This window comes from Takifugu flavidus, chromosome 2, assembly GCF_003711565.1.
Source record: "Takifugu flavidus isolate HTHZ2018 chromosome 2, ASM371156v2, whole genome shotgun sequence".
NCBI lineage: Eukaryota > Metazoa > Chordata > Actinopteri > Tetraodontiformes > Tetraodontidae > Takifugu > Takifugu flavidus.
This window is the reverse complement of record NC_079521.1, coordinates 15,445,274-15,459,137: the sequence shown is the minus strand read 5'-3', so window position 1 is coordinate 15,459,137 and position 13,864 is coordinate 15,445,274. Positions and strand designations below refer to the sequence as shown.

Genomic DNA, 13,864 nt, shown 5'->3' with positions numbered 1-13,864 from the left:
AGGGTCAGAAGTCAAGAAGGTGATGGCAAATGTGTTACGTGAGCTCACCTGAAAGCTGCTTTCAGCTGTCCCAGCTTTGGAGTGTTTGCTTTGATTTCGCTAATTGTAAAGACAAAAATTGTGTGTATATATATATTTATATATTGCCAAGAAGACAGCTTGTTTCCTTTGATTTTAAAGAGGCACAGTTTTGTCAATGCCATCAAGTATTTTCTTGAACTGTTCCTGTTTTTATTTACACATTTCTCTACAAATAATGTTGATGACATTTGCTTCTTTGTTTCAGCCAATGTAGTTTCTTTCTTTTTATCAAATACACCATCAAACAATAATGTATTCATACATATATTCAAGAAAATGATTGCATCAGTGGGTCATTGGGCCATCTTGATTATTCAGACTTAAGCTGGGGTAAACGAAACCATCACTCTGGCCCCCGAGCAAGGTGCACAGAAGAAGAGGATCCTGGAAGGAGGGAAGAGAGAAACAGCTGTTTCCTGACAGAGGAAGCCCAGATGGAGGCCCAGGTCCTGCTGTCTACCACTATCACAGCAGCCAGAGCTGTTGCACGTCGGTGGGGGTGGAGGGAGTGTCGTCCTGCAACACGCACAAACACCGATACTGAGTGTACCACATGAACACACACTTCTCTTTTCAGGCAGCGTTGTAGGAGGGTTGCGATGAGAGCACAGCCCCTCAGCCAACCGACACGAGACTGGCTGACCTACTATGACACACACTCTTTCACACACACTTATTGCTGGAAGGCACTGCTGCAAAGAGTTATACCTGTGTGAAAAAGATGAGAGAAGATTTACCCAAAACAGGAGCCAAGTGCCGTAAAAGGAGGCATCAAAAGAAGACTGAAGACTGCTGATGTGATCCAACACATGCTCCCTAATGTTCATTAACTGTAGTTAAACTACCTGAGGAACCCAGGAATAAGACAAGGACCAACATGATGAAGAGGTGAAAGACAGAAGTGGAAATAACCTTGATTTTTTTTTGCTTGTTTTCTCTGTTTATAGTTGTAGGTCCTTGTCCCTGCAGTTCCAGTGGGTCATACAGTGATCTGCTCCCAAAGACTAAGTTGTTAGGTCATGTCAGAGGGAAACCACAATGCCTGAAGGACACAAGGAGGAGACGGTCCATCAGTAGACTCGTATAATATAGTGGAACTTGTGGAGTCTGACTGCCTTCTATTTATTGCACCGCTTGCACCTGAACACCATCGTAACGTGCTCAACATTTACATCTTATCCTCAGTTTGAAGGTCCTTGCATTACAACATAGTTTGAGAAGCTATTAAGATATTCGCAGCTGCGATTTTGAAGGACAAACATGTCTTGTGAGGTTTACCCGGAACACCAAAGGAAAGCCGACCTCAGAGCTGAGACGTCCCCTGCTTCAGCGTTCGCTCCACATGTGCCCACGGTCACGCTGATCAGCCACCGCAACCCGAGGGACAAACGAGGTGCCCACCAGCTCCAACTGGGAAGGTTCGACTCGAGTCTGGTAAACAGGAGCCACTACAGATACAGCGAAGGTAGGAGTTTGTCTTCTTAAAGGACCTATTTTATGAAAGCAGACTGGCAGCGATGAGTGATGGAGGGTCCCACTGCTGTCAAGTCTGCTCATTAATTTGGAATGATTGACGCTTAATCAGCTTGTGTTGACTTAGTGCATCATGCTATAATGGCAATTTGATGTGAAATCTGATGACTGAAGAAATGTTTTGAGTGCGAGGATGATGTGCGGAGTTGTGCAAAGTGATTTTGTCTACTATTTTCCTGAAATCTGTCCCTTAAGAAAAGCCAGTTAAATTGGTCACCAAGTGCAAGTCAGTATTATCCATTAGAAGAGATAAATGTGGCATATTTGTCTTGTGTCACAAGCAAGGAAGGGAAGAGTTCTTTCAGGCACTGTGGGTGGGTTGCTGTGTGAGCCTTCCTCTGGATTTCCCCATGAAGCTGTTTGGGACAAAACAAGGTCCTGGAGTCTCATTGTTACATTCTCCATACTGCACACAGAGGTCAAGTCAATGCATCAGACCAAATGTGGATTTTAAAAAAGACACTTAGAATAAAATGTAGAGGGGAAAAAAAGTAATTGATTCTCAAAGTCCGGAAACACCGAAGCAGCGCCGTTAGCTGAAAGTCTTCACTTGAATCAGTCAAGGGTTCAAGGAAAGAGAGAGATACATTAAGAATCAGACATTAAAGGCCCATTTTTTGTCGACTCTAAATATGTAGAAACTGTAAGCTGGAGTGAAGACTAATACCCAACAGAGTGAATTACCTGCAGAGTCTGCCGTCTCTTGGCGGTAATGAGCTTTGTGAACGTTGCAGTGATAAGGCCTCCATAATTAGGCTTAGTCATAAGCATCCCTGCTGTAATTCTGTGATAAAAACCCAGTAGAACTTTGGTGCCGCCGCTCCGAAAGTATTCATCTCTGCGCGTGTGCACAAAGGAATTCTGAATTTTAACCGTAAACACAGCACTGTCTTCATCGAATGTAGCATTATGTGCATGCGGCCGTGTGTGTATTCGGGGCAGGGACGGTCCGGCAGTGTGTTCAGATTGAATGGAGAGGTCGTAGTAATGTGGGAGGAAGAGCGTGCATGCATTAGTGTGTGTTAGAGAGCGAGCGGGAGAGGTGTTGTGAGCTGCAGTATAGGCTTCCTGTGAGGGAGCAGATGTCGCAGAGCTCAGGCACAGCTGCGACGAGCGATAACTGTGGTGGCAAGAATATGTCGGCACGCTGGCTCTTCTCCCTGGGTCTTATCAGCCATGCACACACACACACACACACACACACACACCACACACACACACACACACATGCGCTCTTATGTAGACCAGTACAATAAGGAACTGCCACCCAGCACTAGCACACCCTCACAGCAAGCCCTGATAGAGTGAGGAAGGCAATAAAAGAGATGGAGAGAGGAAGAAAAGGAGCAAGGACTAAATAAAGGGACTTTGAGGGAGAAGGTGCAGTGAATCCCTTACAAAGCTTTGGCTCATGTCTGCTGTATCACAGACGCCGTAACTTTGTGCCAATCCTAATCCTCTATAGCTCAGAACGGGCTATATTTCACCATTTTCTCTGGCAATGTTGGTTTCTGTGTCAGTCCTGTGAGTTTCTGGTCAAACAGAATTGGTCCAGGTCCGTTAAGGCCCACCTTAATTGCTTGGGAAGAAAAAAAGTCAGAAAATTGATTTAGAATGTTTCCTCGACTTCCCCTGTTTTCACCGACTTGGTGACCGGCCTAATTCGCACTTAATTATTCGCTGTCTGTGAAGATTTGAATCGTCCACGAATAAAATGAACTAATCTCAAAGAAACACAACTGCAAGCAAATCAATGCAGCAGAGATTGTAATTGTGAGATTTTAGGAGATACTGGTGGCGACGGTGGAGAAACAGTGAATCGGGAAGAAAAATTAAGTGAAGGGCATGTGTGGGTGGAGAGGAGAGGTGATGATGAGAGAGAAGGCGGGATAGAGAGCGAGTGTTAAAGTTACCCTTTCTATTTCCTCGGCACCAGCTTTGCGGTTTCTACGAGGAACAGATGTTCACAACTTGATACAGTGCCTCATCCCCCTCCACTCACTATCTCTGGTGCCAGCACAACCAACTGTCTACACGCACGTGCGCGGACACACACACACACACAGAGTCTCACTCAGGCTCACTTCTGTATTGGGTGTATTTACCTGCAAGCTGAGGACTTTTTACTGTCCATTTCCCTCTGAGTCCAGGCTGCATGTCCCGTTTTTAGAGTAAACACTTGATAGAATCTGGTGTTACTTCCTTTTTTTTTCCATTTTGCACTTCTCTAGTTCAGCCACGACATTTTTATCACCTTGTCTTTGAGATGCTAGGCGCAGCCATTTATTATGCTCGTTTGCAGGGTGACGCATGCTGAAGATCTTCTACGTTTATATTAAAGAACATTAGAAATCTGCTTGAAAAAGTAATGCCAGTCTATATTTTTAATAGAAAGAGCCACGCATGCTGGAACAAAGACCTAAAACATCAGCTGTGGAACCTTTATTTCCACCGACCTGCAGTGAAACAATACTCAGGGTCGAGCATCACAAAGGACTTTTCCCTCCTGAAGAGAGTGGATTGAATTTTGAAATCCCATCATGTCTGTATGATTCAAACAACCAACACTCTGCTGCGTGAGTGCGAGCAAAATGCCGGGAGGGTTTGGGGGAGTCTATGGGTCCAATTTGTCAAAGTAGCGTACTGGTGAACATGCTCGAGAGGGTGGGTCAATCATCTGTTACGCCACGCCATATTACCACAAGCCTCTCTTTTACATCCCCTTTCATACTGTTGTAGAAGCTTTTGAGGACCAGCTCTTGTACATTAACGCAAAGTGAGAGGAGATCCTCTTCAGAGCAGAACCAGAAGCTGTGTTTAAAGTCCAAAACTCATATACAGGTGGACGAGACCCATGTATATCAGTGATTCAATTGGCCTTAAAGGGGGAAAAAATCACTGAGAGACATTCGCACTTCCCCTTTTCATGAGCAGAGCCTTCAATCATGACTTTTATGGGGACTCTAACATAGGACTGTTGTCTGTTGGAAGTGCATTAAAACAGAGAGGAAGGAAGAAAAGAGAAGCGCGCAGACACAATAGGTCTAGAATGTCTTTCAGTCAACTCAGAGCCTTATCTCATTTTAACACAAGTCTTTGACTGCCACTAAAAGAAAGGATTTATAATGTGTGTGCAGACGAAATGTTACCAAGTTGTTGTTTTTTTCCAATTTCATACTGAAAAAAGGTCATTTCATTACTAGCACAAAACCCAGATCTGGTTCTAATGATTCAGAAGGCACAGAGTGTTATAGAGGTAAATACGAAGCTGTGTGGTGAGAGAAAGATAGAGGAACAAAAGAAAAAGAGGACAAAGGTCGTTTATATCTGCATCACAGCGAGGAGAATCCATCATCGTAAGTTCCCACTGCGTTTGGGTTTATAGTGCAGTTTATCAGGATGGCCACATGGAGTGTTGCCTGTAACCCTGTGACCGCTCAACAAAAGGCCAAATTAAGAGGAGTAAGAGGCTGTCGCGCAGAGAGGCTGGCAGGTTGACTGACGCTGTTCCAGCAGAGAATAGCATCCTGTCAATCCTGGAGATGTCACCTTGACAGGAATCCTGTCCCGGATACAACCCCCATCACCAACCTCTCTGTCACCCAAGGCCACACACATCTACGTATCCACATGTTCTCAATAAAAAAAGAGCCTTACCAATGAAAGCATATGTACAGTGTTGGGGCAATGGGTGGGAGAGAGAAAATGAGGAAAAATGGAGAAAAGGAGTACACCCTGTCTTTCATAAATACAAACACGGTGGAGTCGCCAAATAATGATCATTGCCTTTGTGCATATCCACTTGTGCATACCACTTGTGTTTGACCATTTTAGACCTGCATACAGGTCTAATTGGTCAGATGGAGGAATTATTTGATTCCAGTTGACGACCTTCATTCATCAGTTTTCAGTAGGTCAGGTGGGACTGTAGCTGGTACATTTACGAGTGGTGTGTTGGCTTTGTTCACTTTATATTTGTGTGTGTGTGTGTGTGTGTGTGCGTGCATGCATGTGTGCGTACTTGCATGCATCTAACAGACAGACTGCAGTGTGTAGACAGGTGTAATGCTCCTATTTTAAATCTACCTCTTATGCCGTCTTTTCCTCTGTGTCCTATATGCCTATTTCTTAGTCAGAGTTCACTAAAGGTCAACAATTGTTATACATTCATAGTGAGATGTTTAGTAACAACGGATGCAGACGAGAAAATCATATAAACTTATCTACAACTTGCTGAAATAAGCATCATATCCTTATCTTTTGGCCAGCCCTGGCCTGTTTGACAGTCATTTTTAATGTGAAAAAAGACCTATAATAAAGAGATGACCTAAAAAAAAAGAAAAAAATCTGTATTTATCCTGACAGCATTTTATCAAAAGACCCCACACATCCATTTTACAAGCCCATCCAGACCGCATTTAAAGTCAGTTTATGTGATATGCATTCAGTTTTGTTTGGTCACCATTTGATTTTTAAACAAAATTTGTGCGCGTGCATGTGCGCGCGCGCGAATTACGGTCAGCGTTTGTTGTGGTCTTCGTCGGGATATGAGGAAACAGCGGCCCCTACAGGCAGACAGCGGGAACAGTGAAACAGTAAACTCCGCTTTTAGTGCTTTCTTCATGTATCCGAAATTAACGGTAGAAATTGTAAAACGTGTGTAGTAATTACGTAACCGTATGGTAAATTGTTTCGGCTAATAAGGTGATAAAGTAAACCTTCATTTCCTCTGTAAGGTATTCCAGGTTTACACCCTCCGTAAACGTATTGTTAATAACTTTGCGCAATTGCAATAACATGTTTTACATTCTTCCGTTTTGATCTATTGCAATCTCACAGAGGATTCCTTTGGCATTGACGGAGAGAGGGAGAGAGAGGGGGGGGGAGAGAAAGAGAGAGAGAGAGAGAGAGGAGAGAGAGAGAGAGAGAGAGAGAGAGCGAGAGAGAGAGAGAGAGAGAGAGAGGTTAGGAGCTCCAGATGGTGTTTAAACGCAGACAGAAGGCTACAGCCAGGACACAGAGAGAGGAGGAGGAGGAGAGAGCTACGCGCACTGGGCCCTTTTACTTCACTCATCAGTGAAGAGAAGAGAATAAACGCCCGGCTGAAAACACGACATTTGTTTAGTGCAAGGAAAGAGCGCTTAAAATCTACCTAACTGACCGAGCGAGAGTGGTTCTGTCCGGGAGAAGTGAATCTTTTCTAGAGACAGGACGGCGGAGGAGCGGCGCGTCGGAGGCGCAGGACCACACATAGACCGTGGTTGTGCAGAAGCTGACTGATGTAAAGAAACTGAAAGAAAGAAGAACTGGTCTCAACGGAGCCTGTCGGGACGTATTCCTGGCCGAACAGAAGAGGGTTCTAAAGTTGTTACTGCAGGAATAATATAGGCGCACCGCGCGGACAAGAGGATCCGCATCCTGAACGTGTGAGTGTCCATGGGGACGCCAGGATTTGTGGACTTATTCGCAAAATAGAAACCGACGAGTAGTTCTGTCTGTTTTAGCAGACAGATTCGGACTGCGGAAAGAAAGGACGTCTTTGAATTCAAAGGTGTATTTTTGTAGTGTTGTTTTTTATGATCTGGGATGTAAAATGAGCAAAAGAGCGGATTTACGCGACTGGGACAAGTTGTGATTTTTCTTTCTCTCACTCCCTTCAAATCACAGTCAACACCAAAAGCTGTTTACTGTCTTCAAACGAACAAAAAACAGGCTGCAAAACCAAAGACATTCGTGTTCTTAAGGACCCAAGGCTTTGATTTTTGTTTTACTGTTCCGAGAATTCAAATACCTCATAATTTATTAGAAGATTGAAAGTCTAGACTCCCGCTTTCATTTTGAAGGAAAGTTTTGCATTTTATTCTATATGGACTCTGTTGTTCGTTCTCCTCTTAATCGCCTGCTCGACAAACTAAATAAAAAAGGGGGACAACACGTGTGTTTCCCTGGACTCTTCTGCAAAGGCTTTAAAACCCAAATAATGACGAGGATCGAGACGGTATAGAACCAGTTTCAGAACCGATTCGGTGGATTATCACCGCTACAATTACCTCAGTTTGACCTCGACCTTCACGAAGTAAGTACCTGCAAACTACCACAGCACGTCTGTTATCATGTGCGTTGCTTTTAAATTCATCTTGTTGGGAATGCAAGACTACAGCGTGTCATTATATTATAAAGTGCTGTTTCATTTCAAAGGCAACAGCTCCACATTAAACTTAAATTGTCTGAAATGTGCGAGAATAGAGCAGCAAAGTAGTGAAGGTGAATGCCAAGAGTGCTATTTTTGTAAACCAATATTTAATAATTAATATTTATGATGGAAATAACACCTTTTTTTTAATGCAGGCGAGAATTGCTATTAATGTAAATGCAATGACATTGACAGTGCTGGAAACTGTGATATTCAGTGTAAAAGCAGGAAAGCAAGGGGGAGGCAGATGAACCGTCTGAAGACAAAGTGATGAATCATTATTGTCTTTGAACTTGGTGCGCACCTGAACCAATCAGAGGTGACGTTGTGATGAGCACTGTTGACATTTAGCCTCAATGAAGTCCTGTGCTGCTTCTGAAAGACCCTTCGAGTTCGGTCGGTGTAGTTCTGTGGTCGCGTTGACCTGCAGGCGCAGTAAGAATGGAGGTCGAACGAGTTTGAACTGAAAACTGAGCTTGAAAGGTGAAATTGTGCATTCATATCAAACCTTGTGACCGAATGTGGCGACACTCCCTGTGAAAGCAGGTACCCAGTTGAACAGCCTCTCATTTCCAGCCTGGGAGTGCAACAGTATAACACTCAGGCCATTTTCTCTGCATGACACAGCCCTACATAATTGGCCCTGGTAAATATCGCCTGAATTATTGAACAGCTGATAATAGTCTTGAACAATGGACAGGAGGTTGCAGAGGTGAAACCGCAGTGCAGACACCCCTGCTTCACCGCACATTTTATGCCTCCTTCAGCAAGCATCTTCCGCCCTGACCATCCCATCGCTCCATTTACCGTGGGCAGCCGCACGCCCGGGCAGATGTCCCCACTTCATCGTTAAGTAGCTCCTTTAAAAGCCTGTCCAATCACGATGACCCCAGCACTCCGTGTGAAATTATTCAGGTCCAGCACAGAGGCCTTTTTTCGTGTACAGAAGGAACAAAGAATTGAATGAAGCTGTTTTGAATGAACAATAGCAGGCAAAGCAACAAGTCAGCAGAAAATGTATCCTTCGCTTCCCCGTGCTACACCATTAATCAGTCACACGTCTGAGGGGAAAATATTCAAAGTGGAGGCACTGCGAGTCAGTGCTGGCTGACCCGGGCGCTGTGTTTACGTGTTTACTGTACAAGTGTGTGGGCTTGTTGAGCATGCTTTGTGTGTGTGTGGTAATTATTCTAATCTAAATGCAGGCAGTGCAGGTGAAACCGGCTGTCTCCTAATTAATGAGGCGAGCAGATGGCCTCGGGTGGGCGGGAGCTGCCAGTGCACAGTGAGCCGGTCAGGTGGTCAGCGCGACCACGGACACCTGGGCCCTCATGCGTCCGTGCACGTCATCGGAACAGCACACTCATAATTATCTTATAATTAATGTATTTGACGGTCCCTTTTTTTTTTTGTTATGGCAGAATTGAGCTTTTCCTTCCTTCCTCAGATCATCTGCAGATAGGTGAAGAGGCTTCGAGAACGCGAACGCGGGGCAAAGCCTCTGGTTAATTTGCACTGCAGACAACAGAAAGCCACTAAAAGTCTATCACAGTGGAAAACAAAGAGGCCATAATTGGTGCTGATTTAAGTGTTCGGACCCTCTCAGTGCCTGTGTATTTACAGTAGCAGCAAAAATAGCTTTTAAGTATCAGACAGCAACGTCTTGCGTGTGAATATGATTTGATTTCTTTGTGGTGGTTCTATTGCTTCTGTACATGTATGTGCATTAACAGTATGGTTAATGATGCAGCAAATGTATGTTTCCATTTGAATATGGGAGCCGAAGTGTCATCGTGGGTGAAATGAAGTATTTTCTGGTTCTGCATCTCTATGGTTTCTCTGTTGTTTATCCTCATACACACTGGGAAGGGTGAGTGTTTGTGACTCTGTGTGTGTGTGGGGGGGTGAGTGTGTGTGTGTGTGTGTGTGTACTCTGCCCTGGTCTGTTCCACATGTGTTTGACATTACTGTGACAAGGCTGCCCAGCCTCTCAGGGGAGATGGAGAATGTCAGAGACTAGAGCGGAGAAGCGAACAGCTTCCCAACATCTGGATGGAATGAGAAACACACTGGTTGGATGGCTGGCCTGCGTCTCCACAGCGTGGGAGCAGAGCAAAGGGTGGAGGCCAAGTAAAAAACCCCAAATGTGTGTGAAATATCACTCTTTCCCCCCTTTTTTTATTTGTTCGTCGGCTTCTCCGCACTTGCAAACACAAAATCGGCCTCCCAAGGATAACACGCATTTAGGCGCTGTTAGTCATAATACTGTTTTGCATCCACTCACATTATCGGTTTCTTTTATGGAATACGGAATGGGTCAGATATTCTTGCTCTGACATTTATAGCTGAGTATTTGCAGAAATAATTTGTTGAATTGAATCCTCATTTCACTTCAACGTATAGAGGACCAACAAAATTGCATCCTCAATTATGCATTTCAAAAGGAAGGCGCGTTTCAGAGTGCGCACCTACTCCGCCGTCAATGCCTTTGCAAACAAATGTCGCAACATCGCACGCAGCGTGCGTGCCTATCGCAGAATTGCTGTCAGTTTCAGCCAAAACAGAAAACATGCCTTCCTCCTCCTCCCTTCCTTCGGTTGTGTCTCTTTCTCTTGCAGCTCTTGCTTTTTTCCACCTTCCTCACCTGCCCTCTGACCCCTAGCCCTTTTTTTAAACCCTCTTCGCCCGCCTGTCCCGTTCTGCCCACGGCACCTTCTCACCTCAAAGTCCCCGCGCCTCATGGTAGGAAGTCTGTTCCGACAAGCGTCAGACATGGGAAACAGCTGGACTAATCTCCAGGAGGTCAGAGCTCTGTTTTAATCAGACCAATTTGACAGGCCAACAGAGAAAATGGGAAGTTCATATCACCGCCGCTACCTGATATAATGAATCCCTCCCTTTCCTTTTGACCCACGGCGGGGCCTTTATCACTGGCAGGAGGTAAACAAGCACAAAGGAACACACGGGCTGAAGTTATTAAGGCCTCGAGTCCACAGCAGTTCTGTGTAGACGTCTGAGGAAGAACATGCAGGCAGAGATTGGGAAGGAAGGCACCGCTCTTTCATTCACTCTCCCTGTCTTTTTTTTTCTCGGCCTCCTCCTATGTACAGTAGTTGAGAAATCTGAAGGGGGAAAAAGGCCGTTATCTCCTGGAAACAGATCCTGTGCCACACAGATGGTTCCGTCTCTCCCTTCAAATGGGATACTGAGCCATTGAGTGCCGTTGTGTTACCAGTGTACAGACCATAATCTCGGCTCCAGCCTTCCTTCCTCTGCCTCTCTCTCTCTCTCTTACACACACATAGAGACATACAGTATAGCATTGATTGTATAGTAATATTTTCGGAAGGCTGGCAGTTTTAGTGTATGAGAACAGTGGAATCTTAGAGGACTGGGTGGTTGTCTGGCATTTTAAGTCAGAAGGAGGCTCAGCAGGGTGCATGTTTAATGATCTTTTAAGACATAGATTAGTAATGTGCTCTGACCTCTTACATTATGGAGAGGTTTATCTGTACCTCTGCAGGACTTTTGGAGAGGAAACTGCAATGCTATTGCTAGTAGCAAATAATCATCCAATCGAAGAGATTTTTATAACAGCGGCAGCTCTCTTTTCTGTCCAGTTGGAGGACAGCATCTTAATTTGTCAATTAGCTCACATTATCAGCATGTTACTGGCACTGCAGCCACACTCTTCACCTGCTTGCTGTATTTGTGACCGCGTCCCACAGTCGGCTGGTGTCCCAGAGGGGTTAGCTGGTATTTATTTCAGCAGGTTCCAACGTGAGCTGGCTGTAAGCTAAATAGAGAAACTGTCAGAGCCTTGTCACATGAATGCTGCCCCCCACCATACTCTCCACCAGCCACAGTTTGTTTCCTCGTGGTCAGCGTGTGTATGTGTGACATCTTTGGGGGTCCTGCAGGATAATACAGAGCACCTTCTCTGTGCCTGGGTAATGTCAGGAGCCATTGTTGCTGTCCCTGAGGGTCCAATGAAGAGGCATGAGCGATCCCAGGGAAGCAGGCTGCAGACATCTTTGTCAGCTTCATAGTGACAGAACAGGCATTTGACACCGAGTGAAATGAAATACACGACATCAAGTAGGCGAATGGCTAAGCTTCTGGTAGTTTTCCCTAATAAAAGACACACCAGTGTGGGGATCTTAACACAGAAGAGAAATATACACTAAGACATGCATCGAGAGTCAGGGGTTAAGGTTAAAAAGGGTGTATGTGCATATATGCGTGTTGCTAGGGTCAAATCTAAATCTTTTGTACCTCATAAATCAGCAGACAGTGGTGGTGACGTAAGAACAAATAGAGCTTCTCTCTGCTGCAGCTGGCCTGAACGAGAGAGAAACAGGAGAGAGGAACACAGGGAGGAAAGGAGAGAGCAGGACAGCAGCTGTTAGGCCTCCATCGCACACCTGTCACACAGGAAGTAAGCGCTGGCCACTGTTTCCTGGATACCCTTCCTCAAACACTGTTCCTAGTAGAATTAGAGGGAGGACATCTGCTCCAAGGAAGAGACACAGAGGTAGGTTTTAAAAAGATGTATTAGAATGAATAATCAAGTGCGGATTTCTGTAATAATAAAAAATGAAAATTATGTGTTTTGAAAATAAACCCACAGATTCTCATGCCCGGGTTGCATTTCTTCATACAATCCTTCTTGCTTGTGCATCCAAGTTAAGAGGATGTTTGTGTTATGGCGGAGCTCCCTGACAGACAGGTCACTCAGTGGAGACTTGAGCCTAACTCTCCCACATAAACTCAACAGTAGGACATTCCCACGCTAGCCTGTCTCAGCTGCCCCACCCAACCCCGCCTATGACCGACATGAGTTAATCCAGATGTCGGTGCTCGTTCGCAGACGAACGCACAAAATTATCGCTTTGTGACCAGCTCCTTCATTCCAACTATTTCACCGATTTGATGGTTAGCAAGTGACCATCACAGGAAGCGATGTTGTGTGATAATAAGGCACATGGAGCTTCTGTCTCAACCCTCCGGAGTGACGTTGTTGTGGTTACTGTTGGTAGAAATACGTTTCTCTGTTTGTCAGGCTTGTCAGGTTGGGTCCTCAGGAGCCCCCCCTATTCCCAGGCTGTCCTTCATGCTGCCTGTATGCAATTAACAGCGTAATTAAAAGCCTGATGAGCTATTTGGTGCAGGGTGAGGCTGCAGGTGTTTGGTACGGATGCCTATTAAGGCAAGTACACTCACACTGAATACCCCATAACGATATGAGGGTATTATCGTTGAAGTCTACGTGTGGTTTGGTCATTGATTAACATGGTCAGTACGTTAATCTTGACTATTTCATGCCAGTTTTCATTCAGTCTTGGATCACCCTTAAAGACTGACGTTTTATTAATAAAATCCGAGAGAAATGAAGCACTGGTTTTCACATATAAAGTGCTAAATACTCATGCTGGAGCAATAATATTTCAAACCTCAGCAAAAATGTGAGGAATTACAACTCAATTTAAAGCTTGTAAACAATAACAGAGTGAGATGTACATTAGTGTTGCGTAATCTTGTGGTAATACTGCAGATCCGACTACTGTAGCTATAGGATAATGCTGAGATTTATTCACTTTAAAAATGAGCTCTGTTGCTGCGAAAACAGACCTATCCAAAGAGTGCAATGAAAAATCAAGTCCCTATGACCTCCCTTAAGCCCTTAATTGCATTATTATTATTTTAAGGAGGTATTGAAATTTTGGCTAACCAGTCAGGTTTATCCCCACACGATGCTCCATTTCATAACATTATGTCATATTTAATAGCTGAGCTCATCTGAAAGAGGACTAACAACAGAGAGTCTGATGTCGGATGTTGAAACGTGGCAGCCCGAGGCTTAGCTCTCAGCTGGCAAAATTAGACTCATGGCTGACAGGACAAGCAGAAATAAATAAAGATGTAGATGAGAGACAACACAGAGCGTTATCATGTAGCGCCGAGGTTACACGTGAATCCGTCTCCCTATTCATGTCCGTCTGCATTTCTGTCTCTCAGATCCATTCCCAGATGTATATGCACAATCAACTGTGTGTT

The 13,864-nt window shown here is 44.7% G+C and overlaps 1 protein-coding gene and 1 long non-coding RNA gene across 4 annotated transcripts in view; one reads left to right on the top strand and one right to left on the bottom strand.

The window, feature by feature from the left end:
* Window positions 1-209: 209 nt before the first annotated feature.
* On the bottom strand, window positions 210-2,287 carry LOC130521848 (uncharacterized). Its single transcript, XR_008949465.1, has 2 exons — window positions 1,360-2,287; window positions 210-597 (listed from the first exon to the last, which is right to left on the bottom strand). It is a non-coding gene; the product is annotated as an uncharacterized LOC130521848 (long non-coding RNA).
* Window positions 644-13,864, top strand: part of cbfa2t3 (CBFA2/RUNX1 partner transcriptional co-repressor 3) — a 33,596-nt gene continuing 20,375 nt past the window's right edge. Inside the window, exon 1 of one of the 3 annotated variants that reach the window (XM_057025644.1) lies at window positions 644-1,546. In XM_057025644.1, coding sequence (XP_056881624.1) covers window positions 1,342-1,546 — 205 coding nt within the window. In that variant the 5' untranslated portion in view covers window positions 644-1,341. The remainder of the gene's footprint in view (window positions 1,547-13,864) is intronic. The other 2 variants (XM_057025643.1, XM_057025642.1) reach the window with 2 other exon arrangements.